The following is a 22,968-nucleotide window of genomic DNA, read 5'->3' on the forward strand; positions in this document are numbered from 1 at the left end:
AGAACTAGGGAGTGCCCGTGGCGACACGTCTGAGGTTGAAGTTTTACACAGTGTCTTTCGTCAGCATATATCCATCACCGCGGGACCAGATGGAAAAACCTACGTCCCAAACACAAGACCTGGCGGAGGTGGACCGCTCAGCCGACGAGGCAACCGGCCGAGCGCGATTCGATGTGGAGACGGTGCTCTAGTGACCGACGAACAGGGCTTTGTGACCGACGCCGACAGTTTGCCAGCCAGCTATTTCCGCAGCAAGTTCTTCGTGGGCAGCTTCTGCGCGCTGGGGACGGGCCTCGTCGCGGGCACCGGTGCGTTCGGATACCCTGCTCCTGTCTTATCCTATATCAACCAAGACATCGGGCCGGACCCCAACTACATCTGGATCTCGTACGTCTACAACACTTGTCTCGCCGTCACCCTGCCCGTCTTGGGCCAGCTCTCGGACATATTCGGCCGGCGGTATTTTTTCGTTGGAGGAGCAGTGCTGGGAATCATGGGCAGCATCGTCTGCTCGCGCGCCCAGAGCATCCCCGTTCTCATCGGCGGCAATGTCCTCCTCGGACTGGCGTCCGCCACCCAGCTCTCGTATCATTACGTCTTGGGTGAGCTGGTTCCGACCAAACATCGATACAAGGCGGTGGGGACACTCTACATGTGTTCCTATGCTGGGTCTGGCTTCAGCCCCGTTATTGCTAGCGCGTTCTTACTGAGGTATCCGAGTGTGGGCTGGCGTGGCCTTTACTACCTCCTTCTTGCTTTTAACACACTGTCCTGTATGCTGGGAGGCCCGTGACCCCGGAATCCCAAGTGGCCGGGATCCCGCATGCATACTGTTAGGGCTCCGAAATGAATAAATGAATATGAATATGGGCCATATTCATATTCGCCTATGCGAATACGAATAAAGTGAATACTTATTCACGCGAATATGGGCAATATTCATAAGTTATTCGTATTCACATTATTCACTTCATGTTCGGCAGATAGTTGATCCGTTCCGGCCACCAAACGACGACGTTGATTCTTGACCCTTGTAAGCTTGCAAATGTCATAATCTACCCAGAGAAGCTTGCGTCGTGCTCCACAACCGCTTTCCAACATGTTGAGAGTCCGGCCTCCATCGTTTTGCGCAGTTCAGAGCGGTTGAAGGTCGATGCGGATTTCACGCGAGTAAACTCATCTCAAATTGATGTATTTATATCCGTAACCTGAACCAACTCACCTACACCGAATCAATTACGAGGCGCGGAGGCGACTGGATGCACTTGCGATGGCCCAAAAGCAGCATACATGCCGTACAGGAGAGGCTGCGCGTAGTGCGCCCTTCAAACACGCTCCGGAGGGCTCGGAAGTCCCTCGCACGCGAACTTGTTTATTTCAAAGCCTTTCTGGCTTAGTTGGAGCGCGATTCTTCTCGATAGGCATACTTCTCATGCCAGATGGATCTGACCGTCTGCTATTGCTGTATGCCGTGAGCAAACAGCTCACGTATTGGAAGACATGGCCGTGGCTCTCGGTGACTTTCGCGTGACGCGGAATCTACCTCGCAAAGACTATCTGGCCCTTAACAACGGGCTCGACAGGTCGCTTTCGCCTTCCTCGCCGGTCCTTGAGCAAAGCACTGTCTCAGACACGCAAGAATACGATGACGGTGAAGGGCCACTGCCAGCCGAGTCGGTCTCGCAGGTGTCCGGTGGCTTCGCAACGGTTCTCACATCAGAATCTGAGGAACTTTGTCTGTCGACAGGCCCGAGCGTTGTAGAGTCCGCGGCGAAGAGGCGAAAAATGCATACTAGCTGGACTCAAGACCATTTTTGGATCACCGAACTTGACGTGCAGTGGAGCAAAAGAGGTCGGCTTCCACAGAATGATCGCTTGCTCGTCTGTAAGCGGTGTAGCTGGTCGTCCTCCGACTCGTCTCGCCACGGCACGACTTCAAATTTGCTCACTCATCTTCGCACACGCCATCGCATTGGGCCGGGTTCAGCGTCGAGAGAAAGCCCGGCTCGAGGCCCTTTAGACCGCATGTTGAGTTCCAGGCAGGAGGGCAATAGCCTTGAACAAGCACTGGTGCGATGGGTCGTTCAGACAAGACAACCTTTCACCACGGTTGAGCCCTCGAGCTTCAAGGCGATCTTTGATACTGCAGGAGTCCAGCTACCCCTGAGATGTGCCGACACTCTCCGTGACCGTGTCAAGAATGAGTTTGAAGATTATCGTCAGGGATTGCTATAGTTTAACGTTCCAGGAGGCTGTTGATATGCAAGGGTCCCTTTTGTACGATTTGCCTCCCATGGTGACGTTGCGCGCACGTCAATTGCCCCTTCCAGCTCCAGAAGGATTGTGGGAAGCACGTACGGCGAAAGAGTGGAACGCAGAGCGTCTAAAGCAAGGTGCGTTTTATGCCTGTCTTACAAGGGTAATTACTCACGCGCAGACTACCCTTAGACCTTGATCAAAATCCGCTCAGCCTTGACGACTGGGTCGAAATACTATACAAAGACGACGACGACGACATACCCGTGATGACGATGCTCAGCAGCTTCTCGAGGTTCCTTGCAATTCTAGCCATAACACAGGACATTGGAGAGTACGTCAGAGCATCTAAGAAGTTCGCTCGGCTACACCACAAACACACACATGAGGAAGAAACCCGAATTACTACGAAATGGACGGCACTCCTCACGCGGTGTCACGATGTGTTGTGCCAGACACCGTGCTTCGAAGAGTCTTGGCCTCTCCACAGACAACTGATTTCCCAGGCGTACCACTGTACCATGGTGTCCATGCAGGCCACCTACAAGGATCTCTATGGGTTTGTGGGGTACAAGGCGAGCAGTCGAGAGGTTGACGTGACGAGGTACCGTCTGTCGTCTTGGATGATGGAACAGCCTGATGGCATGCAGACCGCGTTGGTCCACGCGGTTCGGATCTTGGTGCACATGCGGATCGACAAACCCAAAAACCCTCACGCCGCGTTGATGGTGTGCATCGCCACTTTGACCGTCTGGGTCTTCCTGGATCTCAAGCTGGGGTCGCCGTCGCCGTCGGACGAGGCAATGGACATGGGTCGGTGTCCGGCGTGTAGGGACGACATCCGCGCCAGCCTCGACCGTTGCTGTTTGAAAAGGACGTTTGGTCACGACCTATCGACTTTCGAAATCGACTTGATCCGCGGCACCGTCTCTGTCGAACGTCTCGTCCACGAGAGCTGCGACCTGCTAAAGACCGTGACGTTTTGGCAGATCAGCAATGGCATCATCTCTTCCCTGAATTATCATTACCAGCTTACCAAAGGCTCAACAAATTCCGCGAGACTTTGAGGGGATTCTCGACTATGCGGAGAGGAGACCATTCACATCTCAGTAAATGTGTCTGAGGTCAGAGCGGTGTGTGACAGGTGTATAACTGCTAGTGTTTCTTGGTACAAGATCGAAATGGCTATATCTACCTCTCTCGGTCCTGGGTATACTATCTATTCTAGCTTGGCTAATTCAGAGCCGCGCCCTATCGACATTGTTCTCTTGTCGAAACCAGTTGTTGACAAGTTCCACTACCTTTCGAGCCGAGCCAAAAGAGTTCTGGTACCTACTTATGATGAAGAAAATGATTCACACTCGAATTAGATACTGTGAATCTCATGCCCAGTGTTTTCGAACGAAGAAAGACGGGGAAAATATGAGGGATGATCGAGGGAGTGGGAAGAGAGAAAGAGTCACAGTGTGGGTGAGGATGCAGAAGGGGGACATGAGATCCGACTTACCCTCCGCCAGCATGCCCATACTCGTGACACACCACTCTTGTCTTGATCTCTGAGCCATCCTCAGTTGCAACATCGATCACGATCTCCTCGAGCTCGACTCTCGGCCCACCTCTTCTCCCCGGCCGGAAAGCGACGTCCACGCTGACCACGTCGAAATCGCCGTCGTCGTTGAGCAACTCGGGCCCGAGAGCCTTGCACCGCTCGAGGATAGTACGGGTCACCTGAGGGTCCGGGTTGCGGTCCCAGTTCCCTGCCTGGTAGGTACTGCCCAGCACCGACACTCCAGATCCGACGCGTGGGGTGATGGAGGCATTTGCGCCCGGGTAGAACATGGTCGTAATGTTCTTGGCTTCGCCGCGGACCGTCACGGTCTGCCCTCGGATCGGATAGACGTTGGGATCGGGCACGAGTGTGCGGGCACCCAGACCTGTCGCGTTGACGAACAGGTCAACGGAGTGCTGCTGCTGCTTCTGGATGCCACCACCTTCATCGGATTGGATGATCTCCTCGGCCGCCATGATGGCCTGCGCTAGGCCTCCTTTCCTGGGGAGCGAGGCACGGATGATGCGCCCGCCGAGTGCCCGAATCGTGGACGCCAGGGAGATCAGGTAGAAGTTGGTATTGATGGCGATGCCGTCGTGGATGGCACCACAGACAAACGGTCGTGGCAGCTCGGTAGGTTCGAGGACTCGAAAATTCTGCACGTGTGGCGCGTACCATATGCTTTCGGGGCCGTCAGGGATGAACTCGTGTGGTCCGGTCCTATGAAAGAAACAAAGTCTTTAGTTGATCGTCCTGTCGAGCTGGAGGAGAACGAATGGCCCCATTGCAAAAACTCAAGCAAGGGAGAATAGTCAGACCGGCGCCAGGATACGACAGGACGTACCAAAACAATCTCATAGGTACACCCTTCCACATATCAGTATAATGCATTCACCAGTAGAATTGATTTGACGATCGTGAGGAGAAAAGCATTGAGAGTCGGAAGTTAGGCAATAACGAGTTGCAAATTGATTGATCATATAACACTCACCGTGATGCTGGATCCTTTCGGAGAGGTCGTTACGGTCAGCGTGTCTTGGACGCTTGGACGAACGCAACTTCGTAACCAAAGCTGGTAACTCTCTCTATCCCATGCCTGGATTTCGTGCTCATGGGGGAGACCATTTGATCGCCACATTGCAGCAGCCCTGTAACGACGAGAAGCTCGTTAATAACAGCAGGGTCCTGGCTGGTGTGATGGTTCATATCCTGATGAAGACATTGTCCGTTTCCCCTCTTCGGAAGACTGAGTGGGTATAGAATTGCTCACCATGGGGATGTGTATTCGACAGAGGTGTCGCCAGGCAGGTGTTCTGCCAGGACTGTCACGTCGTAGCCCGTTTGGAGAAGAGATATGGCGGTCTGAAGGCCAATGACTCCGGCACTATAGTACGCATTTACATGCTCTTGTCAGTGGTTGCAAATGATGAAAACATCCAGGGATTTCAGCCAAGGGCAACAGGGTTCCTCATCTCTTACCCTAGGACCAAAATATGCTTCTGCCCTGACATTTTCGAGGCTGGCTCATTCTCCTCCCAAGAGACGAACACCTGCTGTTGCTTTACCTAGAATTTGTGGTCGGACAAGACAATAGTATGTGCGCCGTCTGATATTGTTGCACGGAATGGAGTGGTTGAACACAAGGCGCTCTCAAAGTACAAGCCTCTGTCTCTGGTCACCTCCGCTGAATCCAGCAACGACGGGCAGGACAGAATGGTTCGAGGGACGGAGCAGGGGAGCGGCGGCCTCTTCCGCTCGCTGGGAAGGCTCAGCCATGGCTTGATATGTCCCGTTGCGGGGAGAGCGGCTGGCCTTCCCGCTCTTAGTCATCTGGATCAAACTTCGCAGAAAGGGGAAATAGCTGATAGTACTCAGCTAACGTAGACAGGACTTGATTCTTTCCGTCTTGTCGCGGTTTGAGGGATGATCTTTAGTCTGTTCCGTCCCTCATTCAAGGTCGAGCATATGTTCACTCAGAGGCTGGGCAAGCTTGGAATCAGTCGCTCCGCACCAATTCCTTGTCCACTTGAAACTACCTCGAGAGAGAAATATGAACCAAATGGATGTTGAAGCGAGTTTCTTTGGTGGCATTGCCTCCGAGGAAGTCATCCGATGTGTCGACATGCATACATGTGGCGAACCTGCAAGAATTATCTACTCTGGTTTCCCGAAGTTGACGGGCAGCACACTGCTGGCCAAGCGTGAGCAGGCGTCAAAAGAGTACGACCACATCCGCAGGAGGATAATTTTGGAGCCTCGTGGTCATTGGGACATGTATGGAGCTGTTCTGGTACCAGAGACAGAGCTCGTTGCTGCGGGCCAAGCGGATATGGGAGTCCTGTTCATGCACAATGCTGGGTTTTCAAAGATGTGTGGCCACGCGACGTTGGCGCTGGGCCGCTTTTTGGTTGACGCACCCAAGTCTATCTTCCCACAACGAAATAGATTGAGAGTAGACGCAGAAGGGTCGACCATCCAGCTGAGTATTCATGCGCCGACGGGGATCCTGAAGCTCACTGTGCCAACGTTGCCGAATGGCCGATCAGACCCATCCCGGCCCGTGTCGTTTGTGTCTGTGCCTTGCTACGCAAGTGGCATTTCAGTGCAGATTCCTATCAAACCCTCCTTCCGATGGCCAGAGTTGGGCGGTCGAAGTTCAATCAATGCCGACTTCAGCTATGGAGGCGTTTTTTATTGCTTGATTGATGCACGGGAACTCGGATTCCCCCAAGGACTAGCCCGAGTCGACATTGAGAAGATGAAAAAGGCTGCCAGTTTGCTCAAAGGAGCCGTGAACACAAACCCTGAGATGTCACCATACACCACAACTCGAGATGCTAGTGAGGCGGAGCCATTGTATTCAGTGTTGATAGTCGACAGAGCCAGGCGTATCGAAGAACCTGAGCCTTCCAACGGTCACGATAGCGAGGAGACTGGACTTTGTTTCTTTGCGGATGAGCAGATAGACCGCTCCCCCACAGGTGGCGGCGTTGCAGCTCGTATTGCTCTCGCGTACGCCACGGGCGAGTTGAACCTTACACAAAAGCGAGTATACCATTCTTTGCTTTCCAAAGCCAATTCTGGATCCGGGGGGTTCAGGGGCTCCATCACTGAGATTGTGAAGCCCAGTTCGAAGGTATCGGGTTCCGATCTCTGCGTCGATAATCCTACTGTCAGAGTTTTGGTCGAGGGAAGGGCCTTCTATACGGGAACGATAAATATCCTAGTGGAAAAACAGGATAACATCGCAAGCAGTGGTTTTGCGTTCAATCAGCTGGATAGTTGTCACACTGAACTGCCACAAGATATCACCTAATTGGTCCAAGTCGGGTGGTCTCTCAAATGGCAGGATAAGGATTTCCTGGGTCGTTCTGACGCTCCCACCACCAAGCCCACGGACTGGTTGCAGCCCATGCTCTATCCATACTGGTCAAATGTTCGGCCTGGTTTTCTAGTTGATCAGCAATGTTCAACATCTGGGACGGACTTAGTCCACCCTCTCCTGGTGCTGCACTCCATCCACTAAACAGTCCTAGATCTAGAGGATGCATATTAGGCACTTCATCATGATCGTGAGTCTGCTGGGACAAGCCTTGGTCGCCCTGGTTGAGAAGGGGCAAAATCATCTCATCTAAGCAGAGGAGTTCTTGCTTCCGGAATTGTGCCGGTATATTGCCCTTACGAATAAGGTAGTCCAGGATCCGGTAGCTAGTGGCTTTGAATGAAGCTACATCGGGTATCATGGATGGAACGATAGCAGATGCCATGGTCACGATAAAAGCTGCAGAGAATATGCTCTCGAGATCAAAGGGTAAAAATGAATCTGGGTGTCACGTTAGTAAGACTTGTTGATTGGAAACTAACCCTGAGACAGGCTTACCCAACAAATGGTGCTCATACAAAGTTGACAAAATCCGAAGCGTCATTCGTGCAGACTGTAGGCAGGTATCAAGCAAGCCCTTCGTCTGTGGCAACATTGTCTTCTCTAAGTCGTTGGAGCCCAAGGTTCCGCGAAGGCGAGCGATCATGAGGTGTAGCAACAACGGTCGAGTGGCCAGGAGGATGCACTGTGGTGTGGATGTGAGACCGTGAGCTGTACCATGGTGAGTATCTTAGGAATACGTACGTGGTGATAGGACAAATTGATGTGCGAAGCTACTGTTGAGACGGCCCCGATTTCCCCATGGGCAGCCGAAGTAAACACGGCATCCATTTCATGGGCCATTGCAGCCATGTCCCTCAGAACAGTTTGAATGATCTTAACGAATGGTCGACTAAGGCGTTCAACACTGTATACGGCTGCATAAGGGATGAGACATGTTCCATCTTATAGACGAGACCGAAACTCACAATTCAATATCTGAGCCATCAGCCTCGATATTTTGACATGGATGTTCAGAACTCTTCCTCGGTGGGAATCATCATCTATGCCTGGTAGCGGGCAGGTGATATCTGCGTCCTGGATGGAACTTGGTGCACCAATCATTGACGACAATCTTCGATCGAGAATGTACACTGTCCACCAGATATCTCGATAGTGACTTGCCATTTTTTCACCCATCGCCTGACGGGGTGTGTCGCGGTGTAAACCGTCTACAAGACAGAGGCGGACGGCTTGACCGATCTGTTTGAAGGAAAATGTCAGTTTTTGCCGGGACAAATCAGGGGGCTGGATGGAACAGAGTCGAGACACATACGTATCCATACGCAGCCTCTTTCATGTCAACTGATACGAGGTACAGTGCCACGAGACATAGAACCTGGATGGCAAGGGCGGACTCGCGCTGAAGACGCACAAAATCTGGCATAAGGGACATCGCACGTTGGAACCATAGTGAACCAGGAGCGGTGGTAGGATCTTTCACCGTAATGACCATAGCTTTTCCGAGGGCCACAATCAATAGGAATTGAACAAACCAGAGTCTAGAAGAGTTGATTTTTTCAAGTCCAAGTTGATGAAATTCGTACAAATTGCGCGTGAACTCTTCGTCATCGAACGGTCTGTACATCTGACATGTGTGAAATTTCACGGCATTCATCAAATAGAGAGTATAGTCGATTGAAGGTAGATCAGTAGTGTCCACGGCAGCGGTCGGATCTACGGCTGTCCATTCGATTTGATACGCAGTCCCATCGACATTCATCGACACTGGGGATGTTTGGTTTTGGGGGAACGCTTCTTTGAGGCGGTCGAAAACCCTCTGGCTGAAGGTCCATGTCGAAGACGGACCAAGAAATCCTGAAAGCCATGTAAGAACGTGATACCCATATTGACAATGTTTTCGGTCGCCTCACGGTATCTCCCAACAGGATCTCGCACATAAGAGGAGGTTTGAGACACCAAGGGGTTGGTTATTGAGTTGGACGCCTGATCGAGTGGCCTATCCTGCTCGACAGCAGCGCTCCCGGTATGGTCTTGGGCATCATCTTGGAGAGGTCAGCTCACTCGTCATCGCAAGGACGACAACGCAGAAACGCGTTATAGGGGCATGTTGCTAACTTTGTTGGTCTTGACATTGTGGACGTGTAGCTGATGAAGGAGAAGATGAAGGACGGCTCGATTGACCGTCCAAAGCCCTGTGTGACTCGTTTCTATATCTCTCCAATTCCAACAAGTATCTTCGACCAAGTCAGAGGAACTGCAGAACACGACAAGAGTGTACACCTGCCTTTCAGATACTACCACCTTCTTCCCCACATCCTCGAAAAGACAGGAGATCTTGCGACGGGTGCAACTGTCACATGGGTCCGTCCCTGAACATTTGATCTTACGTCTCTTGCAGTACCGACATCTGTACCATGCCAATTAGGGGAGCCTCCTAAAAGAGAGGATCAGACATGCACAAGGGGTTCACTCACGCGGCAGCAACCCGCCTATGCAACTGTGGATCTCCCGCCGTCGGCATCATCTGCCGAGGACTATAGAATCGACATAGTGTTCATCTGTTCGACCTCTGTTCTCTGTGTGGTGGAAGGGACTGCTGCTATCACGTCCAGCAGATCTGAGAGCGAATATTGCACGTATGCAAGTTCAATATCTTGTTACAACATCCCTGAAGCAGGAGAGGGTTTGGGACGGTATCGACTCAGCTCGTGACCACACAATTGCAACAAAGACACCAAATAGCGATTAACGATGCGGAAACATTTCTCAAGATGCGTATCTAAGATGGTACAGTTGTCGAATATGGCGGGAAGCGATGCCGCAAAATGAGTCAAGGACATCACGTGCATCTCGGTCAATCACGTGACTACATTTCTACGATGTTTCTTCTCTCCCTCCTCTCCACGGTCATTTTGACTCTTTTCATTGACCACCTTTCGTTCAACGATGATTGGTGTCGCAATGCCTCGATTGTCCGGAGTAGAATCACAATAATTAGAAAGACGCGTTCTGTTGTTCCTCCCGAAGATCGTGACGGCAGCTATCGCCGCTCTTACACTTATCATTGAGACGGCCTCTGATTATTGCGGCCCCACTTCCCACCAGTCCCTTGACGCTTTCTTCCGTGTCTATGTCTTGGACACCAGGGTTGTCTGGTTTTGGCACAAGATAGTCTGCCGCCATCGTATCTTTCCAGCAAGATGATTGCGCGTGACTAGATGCAATCCGGCGATGTGGACGGCTTCTACGTCGCCATGATCTGCTTTCAATGGAAGTGATGAAAGCACTGCGATTCAAATTGCGGCGGACTTCCAGAAGACTCTCTATCCGAATGTCGGGGACAGAAGTCAACTGTTTAGAGACTTTATCTATTTAAGACCCTGAAAGACACCCCCATATTCTATGATCCCAAAACCCCTCTGTCACAGCACGGCATCTTTTGTGAGCTATTACCGGATAACGGGCCCGTGTCCCAGTCAGCAACTATGTCATTGGAAATGAATAACACCCTGAACGATATGCCGACAAAGGAACGGGCGATCGTCCAAGAGGATGGCGTCGTTCCTATCGATCCGGCACAAGAGCGCAAAATTCTCATGAAAACCGACGCTGTGATTCTGACATTCATAGTTCTCCTCGCCTTCCTCATGTTCCTGGACAAGAACTGCCTGGCCTATGCGAACATTTTGGGGATGAAAGCCGACACACATCTCAAGGGTCAAGAGTACAGCTGGTTGGGAAGCTTGTTCTACTTTGGGTATCTGACGGGAATGCCCATATCGGCCTTCCTCATCCTTAAGTTTCCCGTGGGCCAACTGGTCGGGGTTGCCGCCGTCTGCTGGGGTATCACCATTATGTGCATGTCCGCATGCCAGAACTTCGCCGGGTTGGCGACCGTGCGATATTTCCTGGGATTGCTTGAAGCTCCGGCCTTCCCATCCGCCATGATCCTTATCGGTAACTGGTGGAAGCGGAGTGAGCAACCCTTGCGTACGGCACTCTGGTATAACACTTTCGCGGGTATTTTTGGTGGGTTGCTGGCTTTCGCTATCAACAATATCGACGGAAAGTTGGCCAATTGGCGCTACCTGTTCATCATATACGGATCCATCACCATCTTCGTCGGCACATTGGCGTTCTTTTTCCTGCCAACATCTCCGGCGACCGCGTGGTTCTTGACACCACGTGAAAGGGAGATCGCCGTCGCCCGACTCGTCGACACCCAACAAAAGAACAACAACGACCGACCGGCCAAGTTCCAGCTGAACCAGTGCGTCGAGGCCCTCATGTCTGCCAAATTCTGGACCTTGATCATCTTTGTCCTGGCCCAGGGTGTGACCGCGGCCGGCATTACCAACTTCAACCCACTCATCATCAAGGGCTTTGGCTTCTCCGTCCAGCGCACTAACCTTCTGGCTGCACCTCAAGCTGCCGTTGGTATCGTCGCGCAGGTTCTTTTTTCGATACTCGCCTATTACATCCGCAATACTCGCTGCCTTTGGTGGGCGCTGGGCACAGCGCCTGCCCTTGCCGGTGCGATAATCATCCACTCAGTTGATGTCAACAAAAATCGCCCAGTGGCACTGGGCGGTGTGTATCTCATGGGATTCTACAACGTGGGTTTCATTATGGCACTCGCCATCGCCACGGCGAACACGCGAGGCAGCACGAAGCGACCCTTTGTCAATGCTGCGTTGGGCGTGTCACTGGCCGTCAGCGAAATATTTGGGCCGCAGTTTTTTCGTGAAAGTCAGGCCCCTTACTACCAGTTGGGCATCTGGGCTCTCGTTGTTTGCTACGCGATCATGATCCTGACTGCCTTTGTGTACTGGGGTTTGGCAATTTTTGCGAACAGGAACAGGGATCGTGCGGGCTGGGCAGCGGATGTGGATGAGGCTGCCACGGATGAGGATTTGACGGACGGCCAGAACAAGATACACAGGTATTCTTACTAGAGATGAGCACGGAAAACGAGCGGTCGATGCCCGTTCAAAACCATGTTTCCACTTCTGCCCTTAGGGTCAGTCTGCAGATCAATACAAATGGGTGGCTCACAAACGTTCACGTCCCTTCGGACAAAAGCCGCTCTGTCGTTGACTCGCTTATTGCGACTTCCTCGCTGTGCTGAATCAATCATTTCTGACACGAGCTCCGAAAAGGCACTGCTGACGCAGACACTGATTGGTGAACTAGATCCGGGTCGATGGAATGATAAAGTTTCTGACTCGTCACAAGTGTCATAAGTACCATTTGCCCCCCAAGTTTCACCCTCGGACATTCAAAAAGCGCTATGCGATAACCGGGGTACTCCACCTCCGCTCCTGGGCATCTCAGGGTCCTGGGGAAGCGAGGTACCTACTCGACGAGACAACGTCGTCTATAATAAAGAGGTGAGGCCTCCTGTTTGTTTCCTAAACGATTTCGCGACCGCTAGGCACAAAAGTGTACCACACGAGAAAATTATTCCGACGTCAATATGGCACACGACAATGAGCAGAAAGCCGTCAAGAAGCAAAAGATCAACACTTACAATGTGTTGTTGCTTTGTTTCATTGGTCTTGGCTCGCCAAACATGATGAACGATGCAACATGATCGAATCATCATTCGGCCATGCAGATCCTCACAACAACTTCTCTAGCAGTACCCCGGAGCGCCAACCATTCGTATCTATTTCGCAAAGCAAGGAATTGACAGTTGATCTACCACCCGCGCTCACTGCTCTCCGACAAATCTGCTTCACCTAAAGGAGTGGATGCGAGAGGGTGCAGAGAAGCCCCAGAATAAGGAGGAGTTATTTAACTTGCGACAAATGCCTCAGCACCGCAATGTAGTGGAGCGCCTTTTCGGTGTTTTCAAGCGGAAGTTCCATATCATGGCTGAAAGAAATGAATATGCGATTAACCGTGAGATTGACCTTATGATTGCTCTTGCGGCTGTCTTTAATTTCATTGCGGAGAGAGATCGATCTATTGATCGAGACTTCGACGTGAATCTAGAGGAGTTAGCAGATATTGCGCAAGCTCACAGAGTGCCGAAACCTCCCCAATCATCTATATGGGCAGGGCCGATAGAACGCAGGAGGATGAACAAGTTGCGAGATAGGTTGGCGGAGGAGATGTGGAAGGACTATCAAGTATATCTATCTCATCGTTAACTTCATGAATTAGGAACTGGGAAATATAATGATCCGAACGCAACTACGCCTCCTTTGCTATCTCACGCAATAACCATGCTCGTTGAAGATCTTGACTAGTCTTGCCTAACTCAAGGAATATCTCTGATCGTCTATCAACAACATTCACAGCGACAATCATTTGCTCCTCCTCTAGAGCGATATTCTCAAGGAGAAATTTGACGGCTTGTTGCCTCGAAGAAGAACTCTCTTGCATCTTCGCCTCTTGTTCGTTTGCTAGACGTTCACGGAGAATATCAACCAACTCCGCAACTGAGTCTCTCGGCCTTCTCTTCTTTTCCGGAGGTTCCATATTTGTTGAGGACAGTGAGGTGGACGATGGTGAACGAGTCGCTCTTTTTCTAGTGAGTTGGTCTGTTTTTTTGAATGTCGAGAAGCATTGAGTGCCCTCAATCTGTGAGAGAAAGTTGCTCTCCTCCGTTAAAGGACTCTCTAACAGTTGGGTGTTGATCGCAGGAACAGGTGAGTCTGGCCATTCAACAGGCTCCGCGGAATCGATCTCCTCTTGAGTTATATCATGCTCTTCCTTCTCCTCTTCATCACTTTCATGGTTATCTTGAACGAAACGACTGGGTGCAAAGGCTCCGGTGGCAGTTGACTTGCCAAAGATGATCTCAAGGTCTTGCTTATATATCATTCGGTTATCCTTGAAGTAGTAATAGTCGGCTAACGGTCTATCTTTCAGATTATTCCAATTCTCTTCCTCGGCGTCAAACCATCCTGTTGCCTCATTATATGCGAAGCCTGTCTTTTGATATAGTTTCATGAAACGAGTCCACTTCCGCCGCCAGTCAGTTCGCTTGGAGTTCAATCGCGCCGCGGTGGTGTGAGGAAAGAGATGCTTCATTTTCACAACACACTCCTTCCAGAATTCGGGCTTGAATCTCTCTCCATGACGGCCGCGGCGGCGGCCGTCTTTCATGAGGTCAAGATAATATCGTTCCTCCCTCTCCGTCCACTTATCGGGCATATCGGCGTCAAAAAAAGCAAGGTTTATGGGCTCGGCGATGAGTTGAGACTATGAACAGTCAAAAACAGGCGCAATGATTTGTCGCGTAACGAGTCACATTTGCGCTTGCCGTCATTTTCAAGGCTAAATCGACTAGTCTCTAGGCTAGGAAGTTGGCGCATATCCACCAGGGCCCGCAGAATAAAATGCGCCTACTTCACCGAGAGGACGTTTTCAACCTGCGCATTTTGACCCCTAAATGCGCATAATAGGCGCATTTTGACCCCTAAATGCGCATAATAGGCGCATTTTGACCCCTAAATGCGCATAATAGGCGCATTTTGGGGGTTACCGAGTACGCCCTTAGAGCCCAGACTGTGCGGACACAAGATTCTGTATATCCTTGCACGGTTCAGGTTCTACAGCTCTGTTGTAGCTTGCAATGTCTTTCATACTTCACCATGAGGCTGAGAACTGCTTCTTGGTGCCGCCAATATCGGCTGCCCATTGGTCATTGAGGGCGGTGGCTGAGCAGGGCGCAGGCAACCATGGCTGATATCAAGGCTGATACAGGTATCTAGCAGCGGTGAAAAAGGCCTCAATCGGACAGAGAATAGTCGCTCCTTTTGCCTATATATATCATAGTCCTCGACCTCCTAGTCATCGAGGTCAGACTCGTCAATACATCCCATCTGACTCCTATTGATGAGCGTCGCACATCATGTGTACTGTAGCATCACTTTCTAAGTTGTATTGGGACACAACATCATAATTCTCTTTAATGTCTCTGAGAGCTGTCTTTCGATGTGGGGCAACTGTGGATCACGTTCTTGCTCAAATACTGTGATCTAAATCTCTTCATATCTCCGTTTATATGTGAGAACGTTTTATAGCATTGGTCTAACTGGACGCAGGTTCCAGAAAACGGCCAGGTCGGCGCCATCTGAGACTAGGTGGCCAAAATAGGACTAGAATAAATGTACGCAAGAGACGAAGTCCAAATCTGCCGTGAACGGAGAACTGTCCGCGTTAGTGGACACTGGTCAGTGGCCGAGACTGTGCAGGATATTCTTCCTACAACAGCTCGGAGTCTTTCCAATCCAGATCAGCCGGTCTAAATCATCCTGCCTTGCGACTAGCAGTGCTATCTTCCACCTCCTATTATGCTAACGCTCACTAATATCAACATTAATGTCTCTCACCCGTCACCAGCACTCGATCAGCTTAGAAAAGTATCTAAGGCCAATGTTACAAGCGGTTTTTCGGCATAAACAAGAATGACAAGAAGCCAATGGAACATATGCTACAGAAGCAGCGACAGAATCTAGATGGCGAATCACCGCCTGTTGTACGAGCTCTCAGCTATTACACCTCCCATAAATCTAGCAAGGATTGTAAGATTCGTGGCTGCGAAAGTGAAAGGCTGCCAGGCTTAATCTCTCACGAGTGTAGACAAAATGATGTGGTAGGTAGATACGGTATATTGCCCCAACATCCTTAATCTGAACTATACGGAGGGAGGCGCAATATCAGTGACTTGACCGGTCAATCTGGTAGGTGTACACCCGGGGTAGCCGAGGGGTTTTCTGATACAGCTAATTGAAGGTATCATGCCGTGAAATCTCGGAGAGGAACGCATTTATCATGTCGCTAGAAAAGCCTGATGTAGAAAATAATGGCTGTCGAACGCACACTCTAGGCATTCTCCCACCCCTACCAGGGCAGACATCGATTCCAACCACAAGGACGAGCCACCCTCTGCGACTTGTGACCTCCCTGCAGAGCTCTGTCGAATAAGATTCGATTGGCAGCGACAGAAGCCGACCCGAAGCCACTATGGACAAGCAGGTGCTATCATGGCCCCCTACTCATCAACCTGATTCGCCCTGCTTCCTGTCATTCTGTCTCACCTTGTCGTCGACGAGCGCGAGGACAGAGGCTGTGTCCTTGGCAAAATCCCTCGCCGATGGGTATTAGTACGGTCGCTCACCCTCAATGTTCCCTTTCGCATCTTGTCTTCCTTCTTACTCTTTAAATTTCACTCCTTAAAAGATACCGCCCAATCTACAATCAATTATCTCAACGATGCCTCAAACCCGACTTCAAGGAGTTCGAAACGCAAGACTTCTTCGCTCTGGCAAGACAATACCTGTCGTTCCGAGAATCAACTCCCGCCGAATCACTCCGCCTCTCCTGTCCTCGACTTCGAAGCATTTGTCCCAAAAGGGACTACATGAACCGTCTCAACTATTAGCGAAGACATTTAAAGAAATCATGGCAGAATGTGACACAGAGTCGCCTCTGCATCCAGACTGTTCGGACTGTTCGGACTGTTCGGACGACTTGGACAGCTTGGACAGCTCGAACAGCTCGGTCTGCGCAGCAAAAGAGGCTAGTATCGTCGCCGCCGTTCAGGATATGGCAAAGCACAACACCAGAGCGCAGAGCTTAAGGGACATGCCTTCTCTCGACTCCAAGGACGTGGGACTTCCCTCCGATAGACTCTGGGACCATGACGCAGCCTACGACCGGAGATACTGTTACAAACATGGGGAGTACGAGTATCTATTGGGTGCTAAGGACACATGGATGCGCCTATGGAATTTTGTCCCGACTAACGCCAAGATTTGACGGCTAAGCTTGAGGATATTAGAATTAGGTTGGAGGATCTCTACAATAAGACTCTGGCCAATCTCGAAGGTACGCTGTCGACCTTCGACCCGCATGCGCGGAAGTGTCGAGCAGAGTGCGGGGGCGGCCTTCTTTCTCATGTGTATACTGTCATCGGGAAAAAGGAACACGATGGTGAAATGCTCTATTGGATTATGTGGAATTCTTGCTGGACCCCCGAAAGCCAAATTAGTGACAAAGCTTGGCTTTCGAGATCTCTACAGGCAAACAAAGACCCGCATCGCCGGCGTAGCCTGCGACAGAAAGACGACTTGAAAGAGCAGGAGTATCACCAGAATGTGATGCAGGTCAAGAAGCTTCGTAAGCTCTATTGATGAAGCGATCTATGGATTCTTGGTCAGTGCCAGTGCGAGTGCGAGTGCGAGATCGAAATGAAATATGTGTTTCGTCGGTTTCGCGCAACCATTTCATCGCAAATGGGAATACATTATGTGCTCTGACCAAGAAGCGAAAACCGTCTGTGGAGTCGGGCGGTACATCGAGACGAACAGCAACTAGAGACGAGGAGGGCTTTTCTTTAGAGTAGTGAGCGTCCGCGAAAGTGGTTGACGCAAAGACGTAGCAAGCAAGTGGAGCTACAGGCGAAGGTTTAATTTTGTATGGGCTTTAAGGAGACTAGGGCATATTTTGAGAATTGTATTAGTAGCTTAGCTTTAGCTTGCCCTTTCGGCTTTGCTGCCGGGCGTAATAAATTATGTGTGTCTACAGTACTGTACTGTAGCTGCCGCAAAATGAACATGCACAGCCGAAACGACGTGAAGTTCATATGGCCAAGGAGGGATGCCAATCGGTGACTCTAACAGCCGCGTACGAATAGAAGCCAGCACCCAGCAAAGACAGCAGATTGAAACATCGAAGTCATCTGGAAAATGCCCAAGGTCACAGAAGTAGCCTTCAATTTGGGTTCTTCCTTCTGACCAATTCTCCTTCACAGCTTCCCTTCGACGATCTGCCATGTGACCCCAGTCTCTCTCACTGCTGAGAGGAGGAGGATTGCTAAGATCGATCGACGAACACCTTTCACACCTTTGATCCACCAGAGCATTTCGATTCCCGTGGAACGTTTCCAATACGATCTCATGATGACTGCGGCGACAAAGGCAAATGCAATCGAATTCATCAGACGCCTTCCAGCGGGCTTTCAGACGCGCGCAGGCGAAAGAGGTTCTCTGCTCTCCGGAGGCCAAAGGCAAAGAATCGCGATTGCTCGAGCCATTATCCGAGATCCGGGAATCTTGGTCTTGGACGAGGCGACGTCTGCGTTGGATACAAATTCAGAGGTATTAGTGCAAGATGCTCTGAAAAAAGCATCACAAGGCCGGACGACCATCGTTATCGCTCACCGACTCTCAACCATCCGAGATGCCGATAATATTGTGGTCATGGCGAACGGGAAGATCGTTGAGCAGGGAACCCATGGAAACCTCATTAAGAGACGAAGCAGTTACTTCAATCTGGTCGAAGCTCAGCAGATCCGGCATGACCCAAGCGAGAAAGTGGGACTTCTTGCTCCTCCTGAGTATTCTGACTCGGAAAAAGACGACAAGCAAGCCGCACCGGAGCAGCATCCGACAAGACAGACTGCTCTCCTTGAAACCAGCACCGAGGCCCAGGAGGACGATCAACGAACGGACAAAAGAGGTACGGAAACCTCTGGGCTGATCCCATTCATTGTCCAATTCAATACGCAAGACAAAGGATGGATGACAATTGGCCTTGTGATGAGCATATTTGGCGGTAGTGGCACCCCAACTTCGGCGATTTTCTTTGCGGAGTGCATTCGAGCCATGTCCAAGCCCCCTCGACTATACCAAGAACTCCGAGACGATGTCAACTTTTGGGCGCTGATGTACTTATGGCTGGGAATATTTCTATTTGTCGTCAATGTCTGGAGGGACCGAGCCTTCGCCAAGTGCTCGGAGAGAATGCTATTTCGGGCGCGCGACACGGCGTTCCGAAGCATCCTGCGACAGGAAATATCCTTCTTTGAGTCGAAGACTACCGGATCCCTCATATCATTCCTGGCCACGGAAACGACAAACATATCTGGCTTCAGCGGACCAATCCTGGGAACAATCCTATCCATGTCGACTTGCATCGTCGCTGCAATTATCCTGTCAATCATTTTCAGTTGGAAACTTGGTTTGGTTTGCACATCGACCGTGCCATTTCTCCTAGCTTCAGGGTTCCTGCGCTTCTACATGCTCAGCTATGCGGAAGCGAAGTCTAAGGCGGCGTATGAACAATCAGCAAGCTACGCCTGTGAAGCGCTCTCTGCAATCCGGACAGTCGCATCTCTCGGACGCGAGCAAAACGTTCTCGAGGAATATACGCGCCAGCTGAACGTTCAGAGCCGCGCAGCACTCAAAACAGCAGCTTACTCTGCTGTGCTGTATGCTGCTTCGCAGGCCCTTCCTTTTTTCTGCATAGCCCTGGGCTTCTGGTATGGCGGCACTCTGGTCAGTCAGCGCGAGATCACCTTGTTTCAATTCTTTGTATGTTTCACCGAGATCGTCTTCAGTGCCCAGGCAGCAGGCTCTATGTTCGCATCAACTCCAGATGTAGCCAAGGCTCGAACGGCGGCTGCGTCGCTGAAGGAGATATGTGACCGAAAACCCTCCATTGACACATGGTCCATCGAGGGCCTTCCAGTTCGGTCGGTGACAGGTGCAATCGAGTTTCAGGCTGTGTCTTTCCGTTATCCGGGCCACAATCACCATGTTTTGCGCGATATCGATATCAAAATCTTGCCGGGACAGTATGTTGCCCTCGTTGGAGCTAGTGGAAGCGGGAAATCTACCTGCATATCTCTCTTGGAGAGGTTCTACGACTGTTCCACGGGACGTATTATTGTCGACGGGAAGGATATTCGATCGTTGAACATCAATCAGTATCGCTCTCATGTCGCCCTTGTCAGTCAAGAACCAGTTCTCTACCATGGAACCATCAGGGACAATATCCTTCTAGGGACAAGTGGTAACATTTCAGAGCAAGCCCTCTACCAGGTGTGTCGGGAGGCTAACATATACGACTTCATCATATCTCTTCCGTAAGTCTAACGCCATCACCCTCCCCACGTTCACATTCTAAGTGGCCGCTTCAGTGACGGGTTTGAGACTACGGTGGGCACGAAGGGAGTCTTGCTGTCTGGCGGACAGAAGCAGAGGATCTCGATTGCAAGAGCGTTGATCAGAAACCCTTCAATTCTGTAAGCTTCCTACTCTCTGTTTCAAGCGGCCAAAATATTGCACTCGGTACTGAATGTTGTATCAACATAGACTTCTCGACGAAGCAACCTCAGCTCTTGACTCGGAGTCCGAGAAGATCGTCCAGGCTGCCTTGAACCAGGCCTCCAGGGGACGAACTACGGTCGCCATAGCTCACCGCTTGAGTACCATTCAGGACGCTGATCACATCTACTTCCTTGAGAATGGCGCAATCGTCGAGGAAGGTAACCACACGTCGTTGATGGACGCAGGAGGTCGCTATGCCGAGTTGGTCAGTCTGCAGAAGCTCGGTACATAATTGCTCTTAGTGTCTTCAGACAGAGTTGTTGTGATCATAATCGAATCCCCCCATCAAGGAGTGTACTGTGTTTGCTGTAGGGCCTCTTTCTTTCTTTCTTTCCTTCCTTTTTTGGCTGTCAACCACATCTCCTCGTCCGATCTTACAAAAACTTAAAGCAAATGCACAGCACTTATCCTGGTCGCTCCACCGGCCAGACACAATGTCACAACATTCTTCTCAGGCACGAAGATTTAGACAGGAACCCATCTTGTAGCTCTCAGGTTCCTTTGACTGGTCTTGTTTCATACGCTTTCATTTCTTTTTCCTCCTCACACAGGTGAAGATCCAATAGCTTCCAGACGAACAAAATGCCGCGCGCTCCATTCCTGCAGCTATTTGATGATGGCGGGATTTTTGACATTGAAGGAGCACATGTGGATATTTTGGATAATCGGAAATTATCATGAGATGATGACAGTCGTCAGTTCTATCAGGTCAGACGGTGTTTTCCAGCGACTAGCTTTCTGGTAATCTGCATGACACGAAGTCGAAACAATGACGATACATGGCTTCAAAGTGCAGCTCGCATTACGCTTTGAAAGACCATAATTCGGAGGACAGGTACAGATTCTAGAATATTGAATCGGAGGCCCTATGCCAAGCATTGACCCACCCCGGTCCTCGAGCTACTCTGAGCTCCCTTGAACCTTACGTTGGCAGGGTTTCTCATGGCCGTGATCCTTCAAACCATTTCCTGAGCCTTGCCCCACCTTGTCTTATCTGTGAACGCGGTACCCACAGTGTCAGTCCCTGGCGGAAGCGAGGCAGCTACTGTAAATCACTCAATTTCCATCCGCAGCTCTGTCTTCATGCATGGCATTTAGTGGTGGAATAGCCGATGTAGGGCCTAAGCCCACTAGGGCCCTTTAAAGCAATCAGGTCCGTAGCTCTGAGGAAGTCATCCAACTCCCTGGCGGTCCCAGAGGTGTGAGGTGGACCATCTCGCCTACCTACCTAAATTAGGTAGGAGTACTCGGTAGGGTGGCCTGGATCATGAAGTTCACTCTGGGTTATTAATTGACGGTGCCCACCTCTGGCTTGGCACCCTGCCTTACCCAACACAGCATCTTTCTCTCGATAGAGATAGGAACCAACAACATCTTGCCCGTTGGACAGTCTACTGCATTTTACTGCCCGCGGATGGGTTCGGTGCTGGGGGGAAATCAAACCAATCAAGTCTCTCCCCCAAACCTCTCGCCAAGCATCGGACCCAGACTTGCAATCGCCCTTTCAGCCACACTATATTATCGAGACATGATACGTGACTACCACCGACATCCCATCTTCCCCTTGAGCGCGGATCATCCTGTAGATTACCCTTTTTTTTTTTTTTTTGGTCTGGAGTTGTCCATACCGACACTGATTGACTGAGCTCAGGGACATCATTCTACAATGGCATCTCCTGATGAAGTTAAGATTGGCAACCTCACCGGAACTTTCAAAGTGGTAAGCGAAGTGCAATTAATGGCAGCCTTCTCATCCAGATGATGCTGACTGTGGTGAGCAAGAACAAGGGCTTGTCGGACGATATTGGGCCCCTGCTGGAGCTCGTAAGTGAACAATTTTGTGGCCTGCCGAAGCTGTCGGGTCGTGCACCATCGGATTACTTCTGACCCCGTGCCAGCAAGGGATCAATTGGCTTGTTCGCAAGATGATGGTCGCGGGAACCCCGACGCTGGTGATCAAGGAGTTTGTTGACGGCGAAGGAAAGGCGCAGCTCGATATCGATCTATCGGGCCCAGCCGGGATCAAAGGACAGGACAGGAGGGTCCTAGACTGGGAACCGCTCACGAAGAACAACGGTCCATTTGGACTAGTTGAAAGTAAGTCCGTGCTTCATCGAGACCTGGTGATGTATCAGTGAGCTTGTTTCCCTCATATTGACCATGCAGATCGTGGTCGGTACTTTTCGGGGACGGTTGAGTCGTTGAGCGCGCTGGAGACGGAAGACCACGCGTTTTTGAACGCCGAAATCCTCGCAGATGGATCTCCGAGCTCTTGGATGGATGACGGTCAACATTTGCAGACGACAATGGTCTCCAAAGAGGGAGGCTGGACATCGGAACAAACGTGGGGGTTCGAATTGATAGATGGGAAGCGTTATCATACGAGACGTGGTATTGTCACAAAGGACGGAGAAGGATGCAGACGAGGTCGTCTGGTGTACGACTACATCGGCTCAGCCTAGAGCAAGGGCTCTGTCTCAAACTAGGCTCTCTCGTCAACACATGTCAGACGGAACGGTTGACAGTCGAATTGGTAGGGTAGTTTGGTTGACCACCTGATGGCTTGATTTGATTCCAACGCAGTTTTGAAAAGCGGCAGTATCCTGGATCGTTATGCATATAGCTATCTGAAGAGATCAGATTAGAGTTTT

At 50.8% G+C, this 22,968-nt stretch overlaps 10 protein-coding genes across 10 annotated transcripts; 7 read left to right on the forward strand and 3 right to left on the reverse strand.

Moving 5' to 3' along the window:
* Nucleotides 1-89: 89 nt before the first annotated feature.
* On the forward strand, nt 90-793 carry Z518_10949 (uncharacterized protein; the record flags this gene model as incomplete). The annotated part of the gene is made up of 2 exons (XM_013411458.1): nt 90-182; nt 206-793. The coding sequence occupies 2 exons, from the start codon at nt 90-92 to the stop codon at nt 791-793; spliced, it is 681 nt and encodes a 226-aa protein (XP_013266912.1).
* A 707-nt stretch (nt 794-1,500) lies between these two features.
* Z518_10950 (uncharacterized protein) lies at nt 1,501-3,323 on the forward strand (the record flags this gene model as incomplete). Its single annotated transcript, XM_013411459.1, has 3 exons — nt 1,501-2,218; nt 2,268-2,393; nt 2,449-3,323. The coding sequence occupies 3 exons, from the start codon at nt 1,501-1,503 to the stop codon at nt 3,321-3,323; spliced, it is 1,719 nt and encodes a 572-aa protein (XP_013266913.1).
* Nucleotides 3,324-3,759: 436 nt separating this feature from the next.
* Nucleotides 3,760-4,681, reverse strand: Z518_10951 (uncharacterized protein; the record flags this gene model as incomplete). Its single annotated transcript, XM_013411460.1, has 2 exons — nt 3,760-4,525; nt 4,650-4,681. The coding sequence occupies 2 exons, from the start codon at nt 4,679-4,681 to the stop codon at nt 3,760-3,762; spliced, it is 798 nt and encodes a 265-aa protein (XP_013266914.1).
* Nucleotides 4,682-5,864: 1,183 nt separating this feature from the next.
* Z518_10952 (uncharacterized protein) lies at nt 5,865-7,121 on the forward strand (the record flags this gene model as incomplete). The annotated part of the gene is made up of 1 exon (XM_013411461.1): nt 5,865-7,121. The coding sequence occupies one exon, from the start codon at nt 5,865-5,867 to the stop codon at nt 7,119-7,121; it is 1,257 nt and encodes a 418-aa protein (XP_013266915.1).
* Nucleotides 7,122-7,143: 22 nt separating this feature from the next.
* Z518_10953 (uncharacterized protein) lies at nt 7,144-8,949 on the reverse strand (the record flags this gene model as incomplete). Its single annotated transcript, XM_013411462.1, has 5 exons — nt 7,144-7,628; nt 7,686-7,872; nt 7,932-8,104; nt 8,156-8,429; nt 8,503-8,949. The coding sequence occupies 5 exons, from the start codon at nt 8,947-8,949 to the stop codon at nt 7,144-7,146; spliced, it is 1,566 nt and encodes a 521-aa protein (XP_013266916.1).
* Nucleotides 8,950-10,675: 1,726 nt separating this feature from the next.
* Z518_10954 (uncharacterized protein) lies at nt 10,676-12,145 on the forward strand (the record flags this gene model as incomplete). Its single annotated transcript, XM_013411463.1, has 1 exon — nt 10,676-12,145. The coding sequence occupies one exon, from the start codon at nt 10,676-10,678 to the stop codon at nt 12,143-12,145; it is 1,470 nt and encodes a 489-aa protein (XP_013266917.1).
* Nucleotides 12,146-13,388: 1,243 nt separating this feature from the next.
* Z518_10955 (uncharacterized protein) lies at nt 13,389-14,354 on the reverse strand (the record flags this gene model as incomplete). The annotated part of the gene is made up of 1 exon (XM_013411464.1): nt 13,389-14,354. The coding sequence occupies one exon, from the start codon at nt 14,352-14,354 to the stop codon at nt 13,389-13,391; it is 966 nt and encodes a 321-aa protein (XP_013266918.1).
* A 2,064-nt stretch (nt 14,355-16,418) lies between these two features.
* On the forward strand, nt 16,419-16,964 carry Z518_10956 (uncharacterized protein; the record flags this gene model as incomplete). Its single annotated transcript, XM_013411465.1, has 1 exon — nt 16,419-16,964. One exon carries the CDS (start codon nt 16,419-16,421, stop codon nt 16,962-16,964), a length of 546 nt encoding a protein of 181 aa, XP_013266919.1.
* A 1,142-nt stretch (nt 16,965-18,106) lies between these two features.
* Z518_10957 (uncharacterized protein) lies at nt 18,107-20,549 on the forward strand (the record flags this gene model as incomplete). Its single annotated transcript, XM_013411466.1, has 3 exons — nt 18,107-20,073; nt 20,128-20,232; nt 20,303-20,549. The coding sequence occupies 3 exons, from the start codon at nt 18,107-18,109 to the stop codon at nt 20,547-20,549; spliced, it is 2,319 nt and encodes a 772-aa protein (XP_013266920.1).
* Nucleotides 20,550-21,983: 1,434 nt separating this feature from the next.
* Nucleotides 21,984-22,779, forward strand: Z518_10958 (uncharacterized protein; the record flags this gene model as incomplete). The annotated part of the gene is made up of 4 exons (XM_013411467.1): nt 21,984-22,037; nt 22,076-22,141; nt 22,216-22,414; nt 22,484-22,779. The coding sequence occupies 4 exons, from the start codon at nt 21,984-21,986 to the stop codon at nt 22,777-22,779; spliced, it is 615 nt and encodes a 204-aa protein (XP_013266921.1).
* Nucleotides 22,780-22,968: the final 189 nt, after the last annotated feature.

This window comes from Rhinocladiella mackenziei (genome assembly GCF_000835555.1).
Source record: "Rhinocladiella mackenziei CBS 650.93 unplaced genomic scaffold supercont1.10, whole genome shotgun sequence".
In the NCBI taxonomy this organism is placed as follows: Eukaryota; Fungi; Ascomycota; class Eurotiomycetes; order Chaetothyriales; family Herpotrichiellaceae; genus Rhinocladiella; species Rhinocladiella mackenziei.